The sequence below is a fragment of the Triturus cristatus genome, chromosome 9 (assembly GCF_964204655.1).
Source record: "Triturus cristatus chromosome 9, aTriCri1.1, whole genome shotgun sequence".
NCBI lineage: Eukaryota > Metazoa > Chordata > Amphibia > Caudata > Salamandridae > Triturus > Triturus cristatus.
In genome coordinates this window covers 49204964-49226936 of record NC_140592.1, presented here as the reverse complement: position 1 = coordinate 49226936, position 21973 = coordinate 49204964, and the positions used below count along the sequence as shown (strand labels likewise).

The window sequence follows — 21973 nt, the reverse complement described above, 5'->3', positions numbered from 1 at the left end:
CAATAGAAAGGGTTTGGACGTAGAGTATTGAGAATTTAACTTCCCAACATTAGATGGCAGATATTTCCATACAGCAATGAAAGTCTTGCAAGAATTGGAAGTGACTTTGATTGTTGCGGCCACCTTGAATCTTTAGCATTTCAATATGCTAATGGTGGACCTCCATGCTTCCCAACTGTTTGTTTCCCGCCAGCTCACATCTCGTCAAGTACGGAGTATGCTGCTGTAGTTGTTGCCGTCTCCAGTGATTCTCATTCTGGTGTGTCACTAAAAAAATCATCGCTGTCTCCATTGTTCATCTAGAAGTAATAACGCGTCATTTGAAGTGGAAAATAAATTGTGCTTCTAAGGATCTGTTTGTGAAGCTTTTTTTTTGCTATGAATGTTCTAAGCTTCTTATTGCTTGACCTATTTCCATCGAAAGGTTTTAAAAATAACAATTCTTTTCCCAAAGGACTTTGGACATCATGGAATTGGTTATGGTGAAAACTTTTCAATATTACTTTTTCTCTGGAGGATATTTATCTGATATCCTTTACGTGCCATCGAGTAGTAAGCTGCATATACACCATCAGGCACATGCATCATCATAGGGTTTTGCGATTCCTTAATAGCGATTATTAAGGAATCGCAATTAAGGAATAGCAAAACCCTATGCATGTAGGAATCGCTAAAGAAATAGCGATTCCCACAAATTCCTTAATTGCGACTAGCAAATTGCGAGTCGCAATTAAGGAATGTCTTCCCATTCATTCCTATGGGCCTCCAGGCCCATAGGAATGAATTAGAGATTGCGGGAGCAATTTGCGAGTACCAGTAGGTACTCGCAAATTGCTCCCGCAATTTCGATGGTGCAAGGGTGTCAAAATGACACCCTATTGCACCCATGTATGTTCACTCTGCACAAATGTTGCATACACACATGCTCTAAGGGCTTGTGTGTGGGCAACATGAAACTTATTAAAATGCAAATAAGTGCATTTTTCTAAGTTTTCGCAAATTACCATGAGGTCCAGCCTCATGGTAATTTGCTCACGCTAATAGCGAAATCGCTATTTTGGAAACTGTAATGCATTGCATTTAAGGAATCTCAATTAGGGATTCCTTAAATGCAATCGCTATTTAAGAAATCACAATAATTTGCGATTTCTTAAATTGCGAGTGGCAAGTTGTTTCATGCATCGCAAAAGCTATTTTTGCGATTGCAAACGGCCGATTTTTGCGATTCGCGCCATTTGCGATCGCAAATAGCTTTGATGCATGTGCCTGCATATGCATACTGGGTTTCAAGAGATGTAAATGTATAGTGTATTAGGTGCTACGAGAAGAAAAAACTGTTTTCAACCAATAGTACAGAACATATTTTTCTGAAGAGTTACAGTCAGGTATATTATTACTAAACTTCTCATGTGATATATTTCAAGTTTTCCTTAATGCTGCGCCTATTTGTCTTGCAGGACCAGAATATCATATCTGCATATCAGAAGAAGAAACCATTGTCAGGTCCCATCAAAGGTGCTACTCACCGGGGGGCATATCAGCAATGGACGGCAATAAATAACGCAAAGCGCGCTTAGTGCTTTTGTATTTATCACCGTCTATCGCTGGAATTTATCGCCCTTTAGCGCGTTATTGACAACGCATTTCTCCAGGGTGATGTAAATTCCAGAGATAGCAGGGAAATCGCCGTTTTGCAGGGAACATCGATGGTTTTCCAGTGATGTTCCCTGCAAAACGGTGATATGCTTGATGATACGACCCTGTGGTCGTAACACAAGAATCCACCCCCCATGTTAAACATACATGAGTCAGGATTTTAACAGATGTTGGTTTTGGGCAGAAACAGAGGTTTTCGCCCAAAACTAACGTCTGCTAAAATGCGTGGGCCGCCTTGTAAATATTGCGATGTGCACATCGCGATATTTTACAGGTTCGACTGCCCAGTGACGCCCGCTTTGCATCTCATTAGAGATGAAAAGCGAGGCGTGGGGAAAAAGGGTGCTAGCATGCGCTACTGCATGTTAGCATCCCCTTGTAGATAGGGCGCTAATATTATCTCCGCTTTTTTGGCTCTTAAAGCCCCTTTCCACCTAGGTCCTTGGATATTTGCTTAAATAACAAAGTCTAAAGAGCAAAGTGGGCAAGATGGATCAGCAGCGGAGTCTTGGAATCCCTGAGGAGAAACCGTGATTCTGACACCTTGGGATGTTAGCGCAGATATTGAGGCACACAACACAACACAATTCAGTCCAGTTTCTTCATTTGTTTATATCTCCCAATTAATCCCTCTTCTGCATCACACCAAATCATTTCCTCTTGGGCTTACTATTCCTTCGGAGTCATTACATACAGGCAACTACACTCACTCTTTAAACAATACTTTTAACTTATTCCCTCACACTGAGGATGTACATATCCAAGCTCTCACCCAGATGCCCTCTTTGTCTGATTCCCCAGTGTAGACTTATCATTGGACGCTGGATTCTCTTTCTTGTTTTCTATGTTTTTTTAAATTATTTTGAATGAGCTGGCAGGAGGCTAGGCTTCTGTAATCTTCTTGTCGACCCACATACAAACTAATATATTTTTTTAACGTGTTGTGTATCAAGATGGGCCTTTCACTGGCATATGGTTTGAAGTGATATATAAAACAGAAGTTATAATTAATATTAATACTATTATCAATGTGAAACTCAGGGATGCAACCTTTCCTCTTTCAGCTTTAATCCTTGTTTGGTTAGGAGGAGAAATGTTCTCTCATACTGTTGGTGATTTGGCCTCAGGAACTGAAATACCACAGCCAGAGCTCACTCCACTGATGATAGATACATCTTTGCTGTTATCCTGAGATGTCTTTCTAGTATATTTACTATTACACAAAACGTTGTGTAGTTCTGTAGCCCCCAGTGGAGCATAATGATCTTTCTGATTTCAGGGTCTGAGTTTACCAAGATCATGCTGTCTTGATGTGAACATCTACAGTAACATGAGTGTATCTGAAGCTTGTCCTCGCATGACAGGTAAGCATGATTGTGAGAGAGCGGCTATGTGACCTCTATATGATACTGGATCTCGCTTTGGTCCCTAAGCCATGGAGAGCAAGATTGGCTTGCTTCATCCAGGTTGAACATTACTAATACATGATATGAGTTGTAGCTACTTTCATTAGGGATGCTTTTGAGTTACCTGTGTGTTATTCTGCCGTCAGAAAACTGTCAGGTTAGCTGAGTTGGATGACCAAATGCCACCAAGAGCTGCATGAGGTACTCAGGTCACATCTGAGTCCTGAACTGCAAGAGAGCCGTCGATGTTACATGTTTACACTGCATTCATGTGGGGCCGAGCAGACACCAAGTACTTAAGAGATACCAATGAACTCCTCTACACCTGGCTTTAGCACTGAGTTGTATGGGATTCATCAAGCTTGGTTGTGAAAGAAAGACCAATTCTCATTTACGTCCCCTTACAAAACAATATTTTTTAATATCTATGATCCGTGGGGTGAAGTTTCTTTTGACTCATCATGGCCCAGTTTTTGAGGTGAAGGAGAGCAGGCCTTTGATAATTCAATTTTTTAGGAATGTTGTTTGTTTGTACTGAAGCAACAGCTTTCCCTTATGGAATATGAGATTTTACTTTATGCATTTCAAAAGTCTTGGTTGCTTTGAGGAGGCTTGCTAACACTTCATTATCATCAAGCCTTGCTGCCATCAAGCTTCTATTTCAGCTATCTCTAGAGAAGCTACTTCCCACTTTATGTTTATTTCAAGGGAAATGGTGATGTTGAATTAGAAAGCCATGCTTTTATTGGGCATCAATACACTATATGGATGCTATTATTTCCATGTTTTATGAACAGTCAGTCAGGATTGCTCCTATTGAATAAATTAGAAACTTGAATTTATATATTACGTGGTGGTGAGGAGAAAAAGATGCAGCTTAAGTGGGAAGTTAGTTTCAAAATGGTTAAGGTGAGAAAGCATGTCCAATATTTCTTAGCCTTCTGTATGGAGTCCAGTTGAAGCCAAATTCAAATTAGCTCAGTTTTGAAGCATTTCCTGACCTGCTTGTGATGTGAAGTCAGAGTTTAGGCCATTTTTCCATCTGTGGCCTTCTACTTCAAGGGACCTCCTTCTCTTTTTCATCTTCTTGAAAGACCATTGCTTTATCATCTCAAGCACCATAGAGGGCCATGAGCTCGAATTCTGTTTCTAGTGGAAGTTAGTAGATAGGTAGGTTAGACATGCACTGACTGCCTGTTTCTCCAGCCTGTGTAAGTAGGCAGTGAGTTTTGTGGGGGGAATTGCAATTTAAATATAAAAATGGTTGACAGTCATTGAATTAATTGCATTTTCTCTACTCTAGATAATGCTGCTCTCAGCATTTCTTCCATGGACAATTTGTTCTACTGTCGTAGCAACTTCTTAAGCATCTTGATAATTGTGCAGTATCTACCGGCAGCGTGTGACGCACTCAAAGAGATGACTGCAGTAACATTTCATTGGGAAAGGTCTGAACTTACGTAGATGAGCGACAATGGCTGGGTTTCTTGGCTCAGCCGTAACCCAAAGATGTACTTCAGCTGGGACACAAACACATGAATGGCTGATGCAGTTGTGTAGCCATGCACCAGTGGATCGGAAAGATAAGTTGCCACGATTCCAAACTGTGCCAGGCCCAGCAATATCTGAGAAGAGAAAACAATATAAAATATATCACAATCACAGACACTGAGAGAATTGTGATCCATCAGTGAGAAGTTAACCCTCACAAAAGACCATTAAATGGCATACCAGCTCATGCAAGACTTTTCTGTCACATAGGGGCTGCTATGGCATCAGTATGAGCATGTGTGTTCTTTTTTTCAAAATACACTCCAATTTTATTTTCACAGCTGATATGCCCTATGCTGTTTCACAAAGCTCATATTTGGAAGAAAGAATGTGTACACAGTTTTCAGACATGCTTTTTACAGCTGGCTACAGATAGCTTTACACACTTACATTTTGTTTTCAGGGCTGAGATTACCTTCAAGGTTTAAAAATCTCCTATTTAGAGGAAAACATTGGTGAACAGTGTTAAACCATATGCCTTTTGGGACTAGCTACAGATAGCTTCATCCTATTTAATGACTCATGATATCAATTCTCCAATAAATTACACTATGAAGTACAGAGAGAGAGTGGACTTTCGCTCAGCCCCATTTAGCCCCAGATTGGTCATGTTTTTTCCTAGTGTGTGATTCCTACTGTGGGCTGTCCACAAAGGCTATGACATTTATTGGATTGTTACATTGTCCCATTTGTGTTCATCTTAACGTTTGATGATGTTCTGTCAAGTGGTCATCTCTTTAGACTGCAAATGTAACATGACACGTAGTTTATAATGAAGTACCCTTCTGTTTTTGTGTATTTTTTAAGTGAGAAGACATTCTAATTGATGATTTTTGCCGTTTTTGTTGAATAAGTGTGTGTTGCTTGGATGCCTTAGCCTGTCATAAATATATATTGTATTCACAAATCAGCCTTTAGTGTTCATGTGTTTTTCTTTGCTGTCATGATAACATGTTGTTAGATTTACAGTGTTTCTTGTTCATAAATTAAAGCTGTACGTGCACATGGGCTTTCTTAAAGATGTTATATAAATACTGACCCTTTGTCAAACATTTGCAGTGTGTTAGTCTCACCATTTTCATTGCAAACTACATCTTCTGACTATTAACAAATCCCATGTTTGACATTACTTTTTATCACTGCTAACGCAGTCTGCTCAGCAAAAGGGTCCTTTTTATACTCAAGTAAAAGCAATTATATGCTATTAATAAAAGTTTCTTTTTCTTCTACTTCATGGCTGGACAAATATTCAACTTGAAATGTGTCTATATAAAGGAGTTCTCTATATAAAACCAGAAGAGGGGGGGGACCAGGAGCTTGTTGTGGTCCAGTGTCTGTGCTCCGTGTGTCGTCTGTATCACTCAAAAAAGGAGACACTGTTCCAAAAGAGAGAGAAATAGAGAAAGACTCAAAAAGGCATGAGAGGATAATGTCCTAGGCTTTATAGGACCCGAGTGTGGGAAGGGGAAGCAGAGCTTAGTTTCTCTTGTTGCCCTCACACACCCCGAAAGGTGTCATGCTTCATCATCGGGCGTTTTGCTCCTCGTCGGGCCGGCGCTGCAATGCCCTACGGGTCCCCCGAAGGGTCACTTTAGCGGAGATCTTTTAAGAGAAAAGGCCGTTTGGTGCATGCGGGTGTGTGATTTGGGTCCTAAAAACAGGGGGTTAGTGGTGAGTCGTGTGTGTGACGTGATAAATTAAAAATGTCTAAGGGTTGCTTGTGAAATATTGTTTAATACAAAGGAATGGCACCCTTGACACACTAAAAAACCCGTAGGTTAGGTGTTACCCTAATGGGGATAATGTCCCATCAGATAACTAAAATGTGGTCAAAGTGGTCGACATGTTTCGCGCCCCTGCGGTCCAAGACAGAAGACAAGAGGGACAAGACTGGGGGAAAGAATTAAGGAGACAATTACCATAAACGATTTTACCAGATAGAATGGTAAAAAGTTTCAGAACTGTGCTTTGATGTTTACAGTAGCATCTAAAATGTCCATTTTGGAGTGGGGTTCAGCAGCGGCCGGGGCAGGTAAGAGAGGTGGGGCAGTGAGGCTGGTTGGGGGGGGGGTATTTTTACAGACGACAAGGGAAAATTAAATATTTATTTAATTTTCCCTCTTGGTTCTCTGTCAAATTCCCCCCCCCCAACCCAGCACCACTGCCCCACCGCTCTTACCTGTTCAGGCCGCTGCTGGTGGGGTTTTTATTTAAGCACAAAGATTACAGATACCTAGCAATTAAAACTACAATATCAAATGCTAAATGCATATGTCTTATTCTAATATTGGCACCAGAACTACTAAACATCCACCACATCTCCTTACAATGTCTTTTTTACAAGTGGAGGACCAGGCTGTTTAGACACTCAGGGGCTGATTTACAAGCCCCTTGCGCCACTTTTTTGTCACTTTTCCCATGTTACAAATGACTCAAAAGTGGTGCAAGGGGCTTGTATATCTGCCCCTGAATTCCTTGTAAAATATTGTGTGTCAAAAAAACTCAGGGCCCGAGCACGGTAAGAAATGGCTTTATCAATGCTTGTTTATGCTTTCTTTTGGTACTACTTCACTAGTGGTACCCCGGAAGCTTGAACCTTTAGCTGCTTTTGACTGCCATAGTTTCTGATAGCGTAACTTATAATTCAATATTGATTGGCATTACAAGGGCTAAAATTAGCTGAATATGGGCAATAGAATCAGAGTTGTACTGAACAGGGGGCCCCAAAATATGTTCTGCACTGGCCCCAAAATCCTGAAAATGGCACAGAGGCATACAGAGATTTTAGAGAGGGCGAGGTATAGAGAGATTTGATAGAGGGCTGACAGAGGTAGAGAGAGGTGAAAATAGAGCGATAGAGAGAGGTAGCAGGGTGAGATAAGACAGAGATGAGACTGGGAAAGTAAACCAGGTACAGAGAAGTAACATGGAAGCAGCAGTAACCTACAGCCCGAGGCATAAGGTAGAGAGAGGTGATGTAGCAAGAGGGGGTATAGAGGTAGAAATTTAGAGGTAGGTAGAAAGAGAAAGGTGAGGTTGGAAGAGAGAAGGAATATATAGGTGTAATTGTTCTTTGCTGTGCTATGCATAACATTTTTGACCCCATGTGTCTGTGCGTGCTCTCTGTTCTTCATAGTGACTCTCCTTGAGCGTGTTTGTTTTTTAGAGGGTTGATATGTTAACAATGCATGTAGTGCGGTTAGGTTTTGCAGTTATCCATGCCAAATAAGTAGTTATTCTGCTAAAATTGTCAATTTGTATTTTATCCTCATGCTTTCTTTACTGTCAACTTCGCTTTCTCGGGTGGAAGTGGTCATAACATATGTTGGTGATGGCAGAACATGATCTGCTATTAGTTTTGGTAAAGCTGGAATAATCGCCATCTCGCGGCCTGTTTTCTTGCTGATCGAATACAGATCAGCTTAACTGTTAGTCTTGACAGCTTTGACGTGATATCCCCCAGCCATTTTGCCTTCACTACCCTGTTTTTGCTGAAACCCTTTTATGTTGGCGGGGGGAGCTAGTTGGCGCAAGTGCGGAATGGCTGACACTGTGTGAGGCTCCTGCAGCCCGGTGTTAAAATCCGGTAATTAATCCTGCGCTAATGTCAGCTGCTGACTGAAACCGATGGGAAGAAGGACCCGCTGTGTCGCTGCACCACCCAGGCAAGTTTCATGAGAAGTGGAGATGTGGGGAGCCTGGAAGCGGAGGCGAACGATACAGCCGGCAGAGAGACCCGTGTGATCAAGAGCTGCACCCTGGCAGAGCCTGCCTACGAGAGGCCGCGGCGCCCACGTGGTGCGCAGGCCTTGATTGCCTGGTGAGTGCAGCTGGACAGCAGAGCCGGGGAGGAGCAGCGAAAATTGTGCACGCTTGGCGGGAAGGCAACATTATAAGATTCTCGGGAGGCGGACCGGCCATCGAGGAACGCAGAGGGATAGCGCAATGCAGTGCAGCACGCGGGATCCTCGCTGCTAATACAGTGACCCCCATTAGCCAGCGGAATCAGTGACTGTGGGCCTTGCGAGATACCTGATTTGACCGGATATACGGCCGTGCTTGGAGTGGCACAAGAGACGCCGGAGTGCTTAGGGCCGAGGCTGGGTGGCGCTGCGCGGCAGCAGGCTTCAACGGAGTCGGCCGCGGCGAGGCCTCGCGTCGGCTGCAGAGCCACAATTAAAAACGACAATCTGCAAGACAGTGTGTTGCAGCACAGTGTGAGGGCCCTGAACAGTGGGCTGGAGCTCGAGAGAGGCAGGCGTTGGACCGCTGCGAGTGGAAGAGAGCTCAGAAAGGCAGCCGCGCTCCGAAGTGGCGGCCTGGCTAGGAAACAGATACATCTGGAACTGTGAGGCGGCGTAGGCCGGTGCCCCTGTTCGCGGTGGCTCCTCGGCGGCGAGCTCACAGACACTTGAAGGCGATAGTGCCTGAATTGGCGCGGCTCCTTGCCGGCGCGTCGGGCGGCAGGGCCTCGACACATGGCATTGCGGAGGTGATGAGAGAGTGATAGCACGAAGAGGTCTGGTGGCAGCTTTGTGAACAAGGGAGCGGATACATGAGGCTGCAGGAGTAGACACGTCTGTCAGATATTCGTGCAATAGAGGCACTGACAGATGCAACATCAGACCAATTCCTGACCTATGGAGCAATGCTGCGGGGGATGGCTAGAGGAAGAACGGAGTATATTTGTGACCGCGGGGGCTGTGTGATGCCTGATATGTGACTCTAATGCGGGTTTCCTAAGACAGTGCGCGAGGAAGCTATTCTTGAGGGTACTGCGCACAGCCGGGAGTAAACCAGAGATACCTGCAGCGTACTGATGGTGGTGGAGAGGAGCGGAGGCTGAGTGCGTTGGGCTTGGTGTGGAGACACTCGGGGAGAGTTTGGGCCCTGCCTCGGTCATCCACGTGGCGTCACTATCCCCGATCACACTTTGCAGCAATACGAAATTCTGGAACCTCTACGAAAGGAAACGCTCTGGACAGAGTGCACTACACCAAACACAGCCCGCCTGACAAAACTGGTAAGCACTCAGCACAGCCAAGTGTTAGCGAGAGTGGTGCGCAGATGTGTCCTGGGCTGTACTGGAACCTTGGGGAGGCCCTTTGACAGTGATCAGAATGGGGAAGCCGGACGCTAGACAGCCTCGGCTCCACTTTGAGGCTAAACAAAATTCCAAATCACTCCCGGATGGCGACAGCAGAAATACGGCCATGGGCATTCGAGAGACGCCTGTGGAGCCTGACACTGATATGAAAACTATTCTATTGAAGGTGCGCCAGGGCATAGCGGCAATCGCGGACAAAATGGATGACATGAATACGCGGACGGATAATATAGCTCGCAAAATAGACGGCCATGAGGAAAGGATCAAGGAGACAGAGAAGCACATATCAGACATGGAGGATGCCACCGCGCACATGCAGGACACTATGACTCAAATGGACAAACTATTGAAAGTCATCGCCACTAAAAATGAGGATATAGAAGCGAGAAATCGCCGAAACAACATCAGAATCCTGGGAATACCCGAATGTACAAATACAGGCAAGATGGAGCTGTATGTTGAAAAAATGCTGTTGGCGGCGGTAGGGACAGAATCCTTCTCTCCTCAATTTGTAGTGGAGAGAGCGCACCGCTCACTGGGCCCTAGACCTCCAGTGGGAGGCACTCCACGTCCTATCATAGCCCGTCTCCTTAACTATAGAGATCGAGACATGGTCCTTCGGGTGGCGCGGGAAAAAAAACAGCTCCACTATGAAGGGGTACATTTCACTATCTACCCGGACTTCACTGCTGCGGTGCAGGAGGACAGGTGGAATTCCTCCCAGTGAAACAGAAGCTGAGACAGGCCCAAATCGATTATGCCTTGCTCTACCCGGCCTATCTTCGCATCACCTATCAAGGGAAACAAACTTTCTGTACTAAGCCCCAGCAAGCCGAAGACTTTCTGAAGCACCTGAGAAGACGCAACAAAATGGCACAATCTATTGACGGCTCCCAGACGCCACCCACTTTGGAAATAGACTGACCAAGAAGTTTTGGAGAGAAAAGATATTAGTGCAGCAAAGAAATGTGAAAGCTGAATCTTATTTCTAAACTGTGTGTGATATACCTAACGGAACAATTCATAGTTATGCATATAATGTTTCACCTGACATAAGAGAATATAAGTAATGCACACCGGCCACCCTTGCTACCTCTACAGGGTACGGAATGACATCTCGTGCCTCTGGGGAAGTAAGTGTTACTTGTGAGCCGCCTGGCGACAGTCCCCACCCAGGAGAACCCTCTCTTCTACTTGTTTACCTATACTAGAAAGGGCTTAGCAGCTCTGTTAGGTTGGGATAATTGGGGTAGGGAGGGGGAGGGATATTATTTTCTGGCATGTTTGGGATGCTTCAGTGGGAGGGGGTCGGACTGTTGGTTGGAATATGGCAGTTAGGATTATGTTGCTTACCGACAGACAGCCAAGTAAACGTGCAACTGATGATATTAGGATAAGTGCAGGCTTACGAAAAGATCATGCCATTGCCAATGGGGAGTGTGGGTGAAGTGACACCTGATAATCATATGGGGATTTTGTCCTGGAATGTGAGGGAGATGGGGGACCCTAGGAAGCGGAGACAGATAATCACATACTTGGATCATCATAAAATCAGCATAGCGTTCTTACAGGAAACGCATTTTAATCCACAGCGGCATATCTCATTTGCAGAGAAATGGGCAGCTTACAGGCTGTTCTCCTCATACTCTTCCTATGCGCGAGGCGTAGCCATCATTGTCAAAAGGCATGCGCCATTTATACCACAGGGTGAGATCACAGACCCGCAGGGAAGGTATGCAATTGTATGGGGACGGATGGGAGCTGACACCGTTACGTTACTAAGCTGCTATGGTCTGAATGTAGATGCGCCTGACTTCTTCACAATTCTGTGGGGCAAAATACTGGCACTGGGCACCGCGCATATAATTTGGGGAGGGGACTTTAACGTGGCCTTCAACCCTAGCACTGATAGGTCTGCGGCAGCGCCACATCATTACACTCGATCGCAGGCAACGATGCAGGATATCCTGGAAGAGGGAGGGCTAATTGATACCTGGCATCACATTCACCCAACGTCCAAAGAAGGCATGCACTTTACGCCGAGCGTGGCATCCTGGGCCCGGATAGATTACTGCTTAACATCGAGAGGATTGGGACCGTCAGTGGGGTGACCCATTTGCCCCGTACATATTCTGATCACTCACCTGTGCAACTCCTGCTTGAATTGCCAGGGGGTGGAATGCCAAGATGCACATGGCGACTACAGCCCATGGCCCTGCTGGACGCGGCGTTTCATGCTGAGCTGGGGGAGGAGATTCAGGGGTTCTTTCAGAGGAATAGGGGGTCAGTGAGTTCGGTGGAAGTCATATGGGAGGCCTTCAAGGTTACGATCAGGGGAGTGTGTGTATCTAAAAGTTTTGGAGTGCTCCGAGATATCCGGGGAAGGCTTCAGAGGCTGGAAAGGGAATTGAAGGCACTAGAGGCGCGGATGACTGGGGGAGACGGGGGCAGGCACCACTAGAATTTCGGGGAAAACTATCGGAGTATATAGACACGGCGAATCGTGAATCCAAGTTTATGGGGAAATACTGGACGAGGTGCGCGAAGCAATAATGCAGCAGAAGTCAGGTAGGACGCCGGGCCTAGATGGCTTCCCTGCTGAATTTGATAAAACCTACATAGATATCCTGGCCCCTATACTAAAGGAACTATACGAGGAATCCTTCGAATGTGGCTCGCTCCCTCCGTCTATGAGAGAGGCAAAGATTACGTTTATTCTGAAGCCCGGCAAGGAGCCTCAGTACTGCGCCTCCTATAGGCCGCTGTTACTCCTTAATACTGACACCAAAATTTTGGCAAAGCTCATAGCGAACCGAGTTCTCCTCCTGATAGAGAAATTGGTGCTGCCGGACCAGGCAGGCTTAATTCCTGGGAGTGCAACCTCACATAATCTCCGTACGCTATTTACGATTCTGCAGAATGTGTTGCCAGATCTCCCTTTGGCTGCGATATTCTTATACGCCACTAAAGCGTTTGACTCAAGTCGAATGGGACTACCTTTTTGGAATTCTGCTCCATATGGGCTTTCCCCCAGGGTTTGTGTCTTGGGTACAGCTGCTGTATCAATGACCTACTGCTAGGGTGCTTGTCAATGGCCGGATCTCGCCCGCTTTCCCCATCACAAGGGGGACTAGACAGGGCTGCCCGCTGTCCCCCCTCTTGTTCGCCCTTGCGATCGAACCCCTGGCGTGCAGGCTGCGTCAGCATCATAGAGATAGAGCGCTCCGGTGTCCCTTGCGGCAAATACTGATCTCGTTATATGCAGATGATATGACACTGTATGTCCGAGATCCCCAAAATAACTTGAACCCCTTGCTGCGTGAATTTATAGTCTTTGGGAAGCTTTCTGGAGTTCACATTAACTGGGAAAAATCGCAACTCTTTCCCCTGACAGCGGCGGTGGTTAAATTCTCTCTGGATTACCCGCTTGCATGGTGTGACACAGATTTGCGGTATTTAGGGGTCCAGATTTCCGGGGACAGAGACGAAATGATTCGCCTTAACTATGGTACTGCCATAAGTCGTCTTACTGCTAATGTCACACGATGGATATCTCTACCTCTGTCAATGGCAGGCAGAGCTTCATTGGTTAAGATGGTGATATTGCCACAGTTCTCATATCTCTTCCTGAACCTTCCTTATCACCCGGGGCGGTTTTTCTTTAAAACGCTTCGGTCCGAGCTTATGCGCTTATTCTGGGGAGGTAGGCAGCCGCGGGTACAGTGGGCGGTGCTTATAAGACCTGCAGCACAGGGGGGATTTGATATTCCGGACTTTGAACTATACCACGCTTGCACACAAGCCCACTATGCCTACTTTTGGATACATCCACCAGCATGCATGCTGCAAGTTGCGGCGGAACACTGGCTAGCGGACCCGATTCCACTAGATGGAATGATACAAGCACCTTCCCGTTCTCGAGACACTGAGCCAACCACAATCATGGGCACAGTGGACGCATGGCAATATATCATGAAGGTCCTGGGGGTATCTACTCTTTACTCCTCGGCCTTACCCTTGACGTACCACCCACGACTTTCACTGCTGCAGGAGGAGGGCGTCCGACGATTATGCATTAGAGTGCGCAGACAAACATGGGGGGATTTATTTTGCAACGGAATTTTTTGTACGCCTGATCAATTTTTTGGCGATGTACGCCCCACCCCATTGGAAACGTTCCTATACGTGCGCTTGCGACAGGGCTTTCGGGCCATTCTCCCGAGTTTTCCGCGAACCTGAAGCCGCTGCACCAGATATTACAGAATGTGAGCCCTAGACACCTGGTGTCCAACCTGTATCGAGCGATCAGGGTAGAGCGCGAGCATCCTCACAGTGCTGCACGGGCGCACTGGACGGCAGACCTGGCCAGTGAAATCACGAATGAACAGTAGCACTACTGCTGTTTACAAACTGCGGAAATATCAGCTAGCGCCAGGTTACGTATAATCCATTATAAATTTTTGCAGCGCATGTATTGTACCCCGGCTAAGATGTGCTGCTTTGGGCTGCGAGACACAGACCACTGCGACAGATGTGGTGGCCCGGGAGCTGGGATCCTGCACCTGGCCTGGGAGTGCCCGAGGGTGATGGAATATTGGAGTCAGATATTTGAAGCACTTTCTGAAATGACGACCCTAACGATGGAATGCGACCCCCTGGTTGCGCTCCTAAGATACACGAAGCAGATTCCCAAAACATACCGCTGCTGCGTCACACTATCACTATTATTAGCGAAGCGCAGAGTGGCATGCAGATGGGGTAGAGGGCGGGCCCCTAAATTTAAGGAATGGCTGGGGGACATGGTGTACTGTCAGGACCAGCTTGTAAGTTATGCAGAGACGCTACCCCGCAGCTCGAGACCAAAAGATATCTGGGGTCCTCTTACGCAATACTTGCTGACCCGAAGAGCGGACTCTCCCCCGGGCAGCCCTGTAGCAGCAGGAAATGATAACGACCTACCATCTTGATGAGGTGGGAGGGCTGTGAGTGCGTTAGTAGTTCGATCCAAGCAACATGAGTTGAGTTGAACACCTCCTGGCAACATTATTGCACATCTGGAACCTCTGCGCGGCTTTGGACTACACTGTGATATGTATTGCATTTGATGTGTGAGACCAGTTGGGACTGATGATGAGACCCCCCTGGACGTACCCATAAATACCATTGGAAAATTGTGAAAGGCACCCACCACTACAGGCACGACCTACTTCATATATGTTTCTGTAAGTCTGTGAACACCATTCTGTCTATTAAATGAACATGTTGTTTCTCTGTGGAAAATAATAAATAAAGAATTTAATTTAAAAAAAAACCTTTTATGTTGGCATAAGGACTATGTGCACTTTACCCCAACTATCCTGTTCTGAAGTACTTGTGCCCTCTCCCTCAAACATTGTAAAACTGGTATACACCTAATTAGCACCTTTAATTTGCCTGTACGTCCCTAGTTTATTGTGAGAAATTGGGTTGTTGGTTGACTATGGTGTGAGCCCTAGTCAAGCAACAGCCCCAAGTCCTTGCATGGTGAACCACAAAAAGTCACTTAATTAAATTGTAAGCCTGGGTAGCTTAGCCCAAAAAGCAGTCAGGCATAAATTAGAGTCAATGTGTAAAGTATTCATGCAGCACACAAACAGTTATAAAGTCAAAACACAACACAAGGAAAATCCCACACCAATTAAAAAAAACAGAGTACATTTTAATAACATGACACCAAGATGTAAAAAATCCAATCAGTAAAATTGGAGTTATGAATTTTTAAAGTTTTTTGTAAAAACTAGTGCCTAAAAGTTCAAAGCACCTACTGCTGACATCTAGTTGCGGTAGACCGGGTCAAAGTCGTAAAATATGGCCAACCGCGATGAAGCAGGGGTCGGATACAAGAAGTGGATTGGGCCCAGTCGGCGCTTACTTTTGGACTTAGAAGAATTTTCAAGACAAATGTTTTGACAAGGTAAAGATCAACAGGTTACAACTGCAGGCGGTATCCAAGGAGGGAGCGTCATCGTGGTGAAGCCGCTAGACAAAGTCACGGTGAAGATTCCTACCTTTGAATTTAGTCATTTTTACGGAACTTCAAAAGCTCCAGCGGGACAAGGCAGGAGGCTGTAGCCGAAGACAGTTGTAGGTGTTCGGATACGCCTTTGGTGAAGGACTGCTGCCGAACAGATGAGGGAACAGCCGCAAAGTCAGGCTGACCAGTGATGCACCGTGGATGGCTCAACAAGCAGTTTGGTCTCTGTCTTCCCTTGGTTCTCAGGGCAGGTTTTAGCCAGAAAATGTCTAATTCCCATGTTTTAGGTTTTGGCTATCTGGGCACATTTAGCACCACAACCAAGGATCCAGGACTGGTGGGATACCACTTGGGGGTTCAGGACTCACTCAGGCTGGGTCCAGGTATGGGTTACAAGATGGTGGGAGCCTTTTATGCCCCTATGGCTCTGAAAAGGAGGCCAGTAAACTAGCCCTTTGAGTTACTCTTGTAGTACAGCATGCAGGTGAAGATGCAGGGTTGAAAGAGCAGGGCTGGTCTCTGAGGATGCAAGACAGACTCCAAGCAGCAAAGCAGTCCTTCCCTGTGCATCAAAGCAGTCTTGTGGAGTACACAGCAGGCCACAGAAGCAGGCAGTCCCCATAGAGTCCTTCCGCAGGTTCAGAAAGTGAACTGAAGAGTTGGACTGAGAGCCCTACTTTTATACCTGGTGCCTCCTTTGAAGTTGGGAAACCTTTCTTGAGGTGAAAACAGCCTGTTCATTTGCAAGTAAGGCTGTGTCCAGCTCCGCCACCCAATCCTGCCAGCAGATGGCCCATTCAGGCACACCGAATCCTTCTATTGTGTAACTGTCTGGGAGGCATTCACAAAGTCTGTCAGTTATACCCTGTTGTGTGACCTAAGACAGAGTGCAGGCACCAAAAGGCTACAGGCAGGAAAATGGCCACTTTCTATAAGTGGCATTTTCAAATTGCATTTTAAAATCCATCTTTATCACTAAGGTTGCTTTTCCATTACAATTTCTTTGATGCTAAATATGAAATGCTGACCTGGCCCCAATCAAACGTTAGCACTTATTAAATGTAATAAGGCAACCTAATATTATGCTATGGGACAGGTAGGCCTCACAGTAGTGGAAAACAAATCTAGGAGTTTTTCACTATCAGGATATGTAAAACTTAAGAGTACATGTCCACCTTTTAATTACAACATACCCTGACCTATGGACTACCCAGAGCCTACCTTAGGGGTGACTTATATGCAATAAAAGGAGAGTTTAAGACTTGGCAAGGGATATATATTGCCAAGTCAAATTGGCAGTTTAAAACTTCATTCAGGCGGCAATGGCAGACCTGAGACATGTTTTAAGGGGATACTTAAGCGGGTGGCATGATATGTGCTGCAGGCCCACTCATAGCATTTAATTTGCATGCTCTGGGTATATAGAATAACCCTCTAGAAGGAACTTATAAGTAAATTAAATATGTCAATCAGGTGTAAGCCAATCTTACCAAGTATAAAGGAGAGAGCACAAGCACTTTAGCATTAGTTAGCAAAGTTAAAGTGCACAGTGTCCTAAGACCATCAAAAATGAATTCAGCAAAAAAAGGGAGGGAAAACGTTTGAAGGTGACCCTGCAGAGAGGGCCAGGTGCAACATATATGATACAACATGTCCCCAAGACTAAGCCTGGGCAAAGCACTACGCTACGCTCGCGTAGTTTGCGAAGTTCGCACTACTTCGCACTACGCGAATTGCACGTAGCACAGTGCGAACACGCGTAGTGTAGTGTTGCGTAGTGCTGCGGTCATTTTTTGCTTGCTCGCGGTCCTCAACGTCAAGTTGGCGACCGCGAGCAAGCAAAATGACATCCCGGCAAGACTTTTTCCTTGTTCGCAATCAGCAACATCAAGTTGGCGATCGCGAGCATGTAAAATAAACCTCCCGGCGAGATTCCCGACGCGAGGAGGTCAGGTTTCTCATTGCGAGTGGTCGCGTATGCTCGCGACCGCTCGCAATGAGAAACTACCAGTTCGCGTTGAGAAAGCTGCCGCTCGAGTAAAAATCTACTCCAGCAGCAGAAAACTACAGCTCGCACTGTGCAAGATGCCATTTTCAATGATTGCACAGTGCCGGTTGCTTGTCCGCACTGTGCAATCATTGAAAACGACATCTGGCACAGTGCGAACAAGGTACTACGCAGTTTGCGAAGTGCTACGCGTAGCTCGCGTAGTGCGAACTGCACTTTGCGTAGCTTCGCGAAGTGCTACTTCGCGAACTACGCCCAGGGTTACCCAAGACCTGTAAATTAAATGCTGCCAGTTGGATGCAGCACTTATTGTCTCCCACTAAAATAGCACTCTACATGTGTCAGACCTGCCACTGCAGCCTGTAATGCAATTTTAAACTGCCATTTTGATCGATCTAAATACACCAGTCGTAAACCTTCCATTGTAATACTAATAAGCCATCCCTAGGGTATGCCTTAACAACTAGAGCAGGGTGCATGGTATTTCAAAAGTAGGATGTGTTCACTTAGTGCTTTATGTCCTTACAGCAAAAAAATCCCAAGGTCGTTTTTCACTGTTGGAAGGCTAACTCTCCCATAGATTAACAATGGGTTACCTTATTTCAGTTAATAAGCTACATCTTCAGTTTGGGAACAGGTAGAGAAATGCTTCTTCCACTAATTTGAATTGTAATTTTAAGTTACTATTCTGGAAATGCCACTTTTAGAAAGTTAGGATTTTTCTACCTAAACCAAAAGTGCCTTTCCGCCAGTGTTCAGGGTCACATGACTGATAATGGCTCTCCTGTGAAGTGATGCGTATTCCTTCCAGACAGGGGACAAAAAGCTTTACAAATGAGAAGAGCATTGCTCTTCTTGACAGGCTGCCCTATGGGTGTTGTTCTCAGCCCATCCTGAGCTTCAAAGACTAACCCGAGAGCTTTGATCACTCCCTTCTTGACTTCTGAAGTTGCCTCTCCTGTCTCTGCCAACTGCATCTGACACCTGGAACTGGCTGCCCTTTGTTAGCCTGGACAGTTTGGAACCAGACCCAGGTGAAGGGAGAGAATTTACCTGAACCAGTTTAGGGGTAGATAAAGAAAGGGATCTCCACACAGGCTGGCACTGGGTATTAAAGTAGCACCTTCAGAACCTCTCGTCAGAACACTTCTGGACTTAAGGAAGATTGCTTTGAAACCAGGATCCCAATAAGTGGCTGCAAGGGTCAGTTGGCTGACCTCCTGTTTCAGGGACCGACAAGCTTTCAGAGGCCTTCCCTGCTACTGCCGATCAGCACCAACTGGACCTGCCTGAGCCCTGCTGCTGGCCTCTACTAGAGTGAGTCCTGACACACAAGAGGTGCTTCCCTAGACCCTGGACTTATGGCTAGTGTCAACGTACTCTGCTCCATTCTGCAATCTGCAAGATCTGGATCTAGGTGCAAATCCATAAGTTTTGTGCACTTTGTGATTGCGAAAGACTGCCCGCATCTCCCGCCAATGTGAACCTCTGACGGCGACCTGCTCCTTGCATTCAGCAATGATCGCCCGCATCTCCCTCAAACGCGAAGCTCCGAGTGAGGCTCCTCAAGTGGAAATGGACTGTGTGAGAAGGTAAAGGCTCCCTGTATGCGACCCTCGCTCCATCGCATCAGCCTGAACGTGTGACTTTGACTGAGTCCAGCGTGGCCAGATAACCACAAGTGGGGCTTGATGCTTATTGGTGCTACTCTTACTTGAAACTTTGAAAAGTTACTTTCTAGGAATGTCACCTTTCATGATAAAAGTACTTGTATGGCAAATTCATCATTAGGGCGCTCTCCAGTTCAGCCCGAATACTTGGCATTCAGCCACAGCACCAACTCCAAGTCTAACCCTTACTGATCCACGTGCCCTCTTCAATACACCTTCATCCGATATACCACCTGTGTCCAAGTTTTTCTACGCTTACTTGGATTATCCCCACCAGGAAAGTGATGGCAACTGCCAGCTCCACCCGCGCCTTGTCTCTGGTCACAGTGTCAAAAGCTGTCCCATTTTCAGTGAACAGAAAGTTCTCATTGGGCACCAGTGACTCCGTCAGGCTACCAATCATGACAGAGACAACAGCAAAGGTTCCTGCAAGAAGAAAACTTGGTTAATGGCTAACACAAGGGAATTGAAGTTCACACAGCACAGGGAGTAACATGCACCCATCAACCCTTACATGGAGTAATAGGGAGGGTGGACTTTCTAATATCAAATAGGAGAGAAGAGGCAAAGAATGAGACAGCCAAAGACCCATTCCTGGACTCTCAACCTGGATTAAACACCACCCAACAAGGCCACTATACCACAGATGGGTACCTGCTGTGTCTCCAAAAGATATTTTGGCAGGTCTTTGTGTCTGTCTACTTATGTATCGACCTGCCTCTTATTCTGTTTGTCTCTGTTTATAAGCTTCGTGTGTTTTTCTGTTGGCATTGCACTAAAATAAATGTATATCAAAATATTGGATACAGGAGGAACAGAAATCCATGGAATTTAAAAGCTACCTGATGTGTTTCAGTGGTCCGCTGTAAAAGTGATCTGCCTTCATCTTTTCCTTGTCCAAACTGAAGTCACCACATCCTTCTCTCAGACCTGACTGGGGCAAAGACAAGGCACACACTCACTTTATTTTGCGGACAGCTTTATTGTTGTGGTCACCCCGAGCATTGACCCTCAGCTGAGAGTCGAGTCCTGGCATTGTGGAGGTTTATGATTCTGTTCCCAAAACACTTAGGGCCTCATTATGATGTCGGGTGGAAATGCCTCAGCCTGACAGTTGGAATTTCCTAGACCGCGTCGAAACCCTTCCGACCAACTCAGTCGGTTTACAATCCGCCCAACTGATTACGATGTTCGTGGTCAGAAGGTAAACAGCGCAGTCCTTCTGAATCGGTTCCGACTGGCTCTCGGAGTAGCCGTGTCAGTCAGAACTGCTTCGTGCACCTCTACGAACAGTGTTTCTAACCGACCAATTACGATGGCGAATTCCAACACCCTTCCGGAGTCGGCCTGCCCGACACGATAAGGCGGTTGGAAAGTGACTTTGGGGGCCCCTAGCAGGGCCCCATTCATCCTGCAGCCTCGGGTTGGGGGCCGAGGGGGTACCTAAGGGACCCTCCTGTAAAACCCTGACAGGTGTGGAATGTACCGTTGGGTGCCTGCGACAGGGTGCATGGTTTTACACACACACACCCCATTTCCCCATAGGAGCCTGTGTTGTCGGGCAGAACATGGGCTCCCATGGGGAACAATGGGACTCCGACCGAACAGTGCTCGTCGCATCGTAATCGGTCGGGCGGAACCTCAGACCGCGGGTCGGTCGGTTCTGGAATCCAAGACGGTGTTGGACTGAAAGTTTCTGCCCGCCATCGTAATGAGGCCCTTAGAATCTATCCCAGTACTGTCCCATGGGAATGAATGAGGTGCGTAAAGTTAACCCTTACGCTTCCACTGGCAATGTAGCATCCTGTGTACTGGACTAGTAATAGGCTCTAACCTGGCCCTACCGCAGTCCTTATGGTCACGTTCTGCATTCTCAGCAGTCAACAAAGGTCCATGGACATCTGATATCCGTAGCCATAGTGGTATCTGTTACTATGCCATCCAGCACTAAGGGGAGCATTTTAGGCACACGGCGCATTTTCTGGTCGGCCCAACGCACTGTGCTATCTGTCAACGCATGGAAAGAAATCCCTGCAGACCCCACCCCCTGGCATGAAATGCCCACAACAATCCTCCTCTGCCAATGAATTAGCACCTTTATGCTGGGACTATCCAATAAAGCAGTTGCCTTTTATGACATCACAATGTAAACCCTCCTACGTAAGCACAAGCTCACAATGCTCCCGTAGTGCACCAAGGCTAGATGGAGAAAACATCCACGCCCAATGACAAATTTATATTCAAAGGTTTACTGTCCAGGTAGGAACAAGTTCTCTATAGGAAAAAAGAAAAACAACAAGAAAAAAAAAGATGAAGACGAGAAAAGGAGAAGAGAAACAGGAGGACAAACTGCATCTGCTAAAAAAACCACTCTCAATCTGTTTTTCAGATAGTTTGTTTTCTTTTACATATCAAATTATCGACACCCTATAGCCGAGATAGTTTCATATTTGATATCAACGTTTATTCAATAACTCTCACTATGACTGAAAAGGATGAGCAGTTAGTAAAGTGTTGTCTGTGTCACCTTTCCACTGATCCCCCTCCCCCCCATCTCGTTAC

General features: G+C 46.1%; 1 protein-coding gene across 3 annotated transcripts in view; it reads right to left on the bottom strand.

Annotated features, from left to right (window-relative positions):
* SLC26A6 (solute carrier family 26 member 6) overlaps nucleotides 1-21973 on the bottom strand; it is a 209031-nt gene that overhangs the window by 152073 nt on the left and 34985 nt on the right. For 2 of the 3 annotated variants that reach the window (XM_085624368.1, XM_085624367.1), the window contains exons 5-6: nucleotides 19671-19837; nucleotides 4523-4687 (exon numbers count right to left, since the gene is read on the bottom strand). In XM_085624368.1, coding sequence (XP_085480494.1) covers nucleotides 4523-4687; nucleotides 19671-19837 — 332 coding nt within the window. Of the gene's footprint in view, nucleotides 1-4522; nucleotides 4688-19670; nucleotides 19838-20253; nucleotides 20346-21973 lie in introns of all 3 variants that reach the window. The other variant, XM_085624369.1, reaches the window with a different exon arrangement.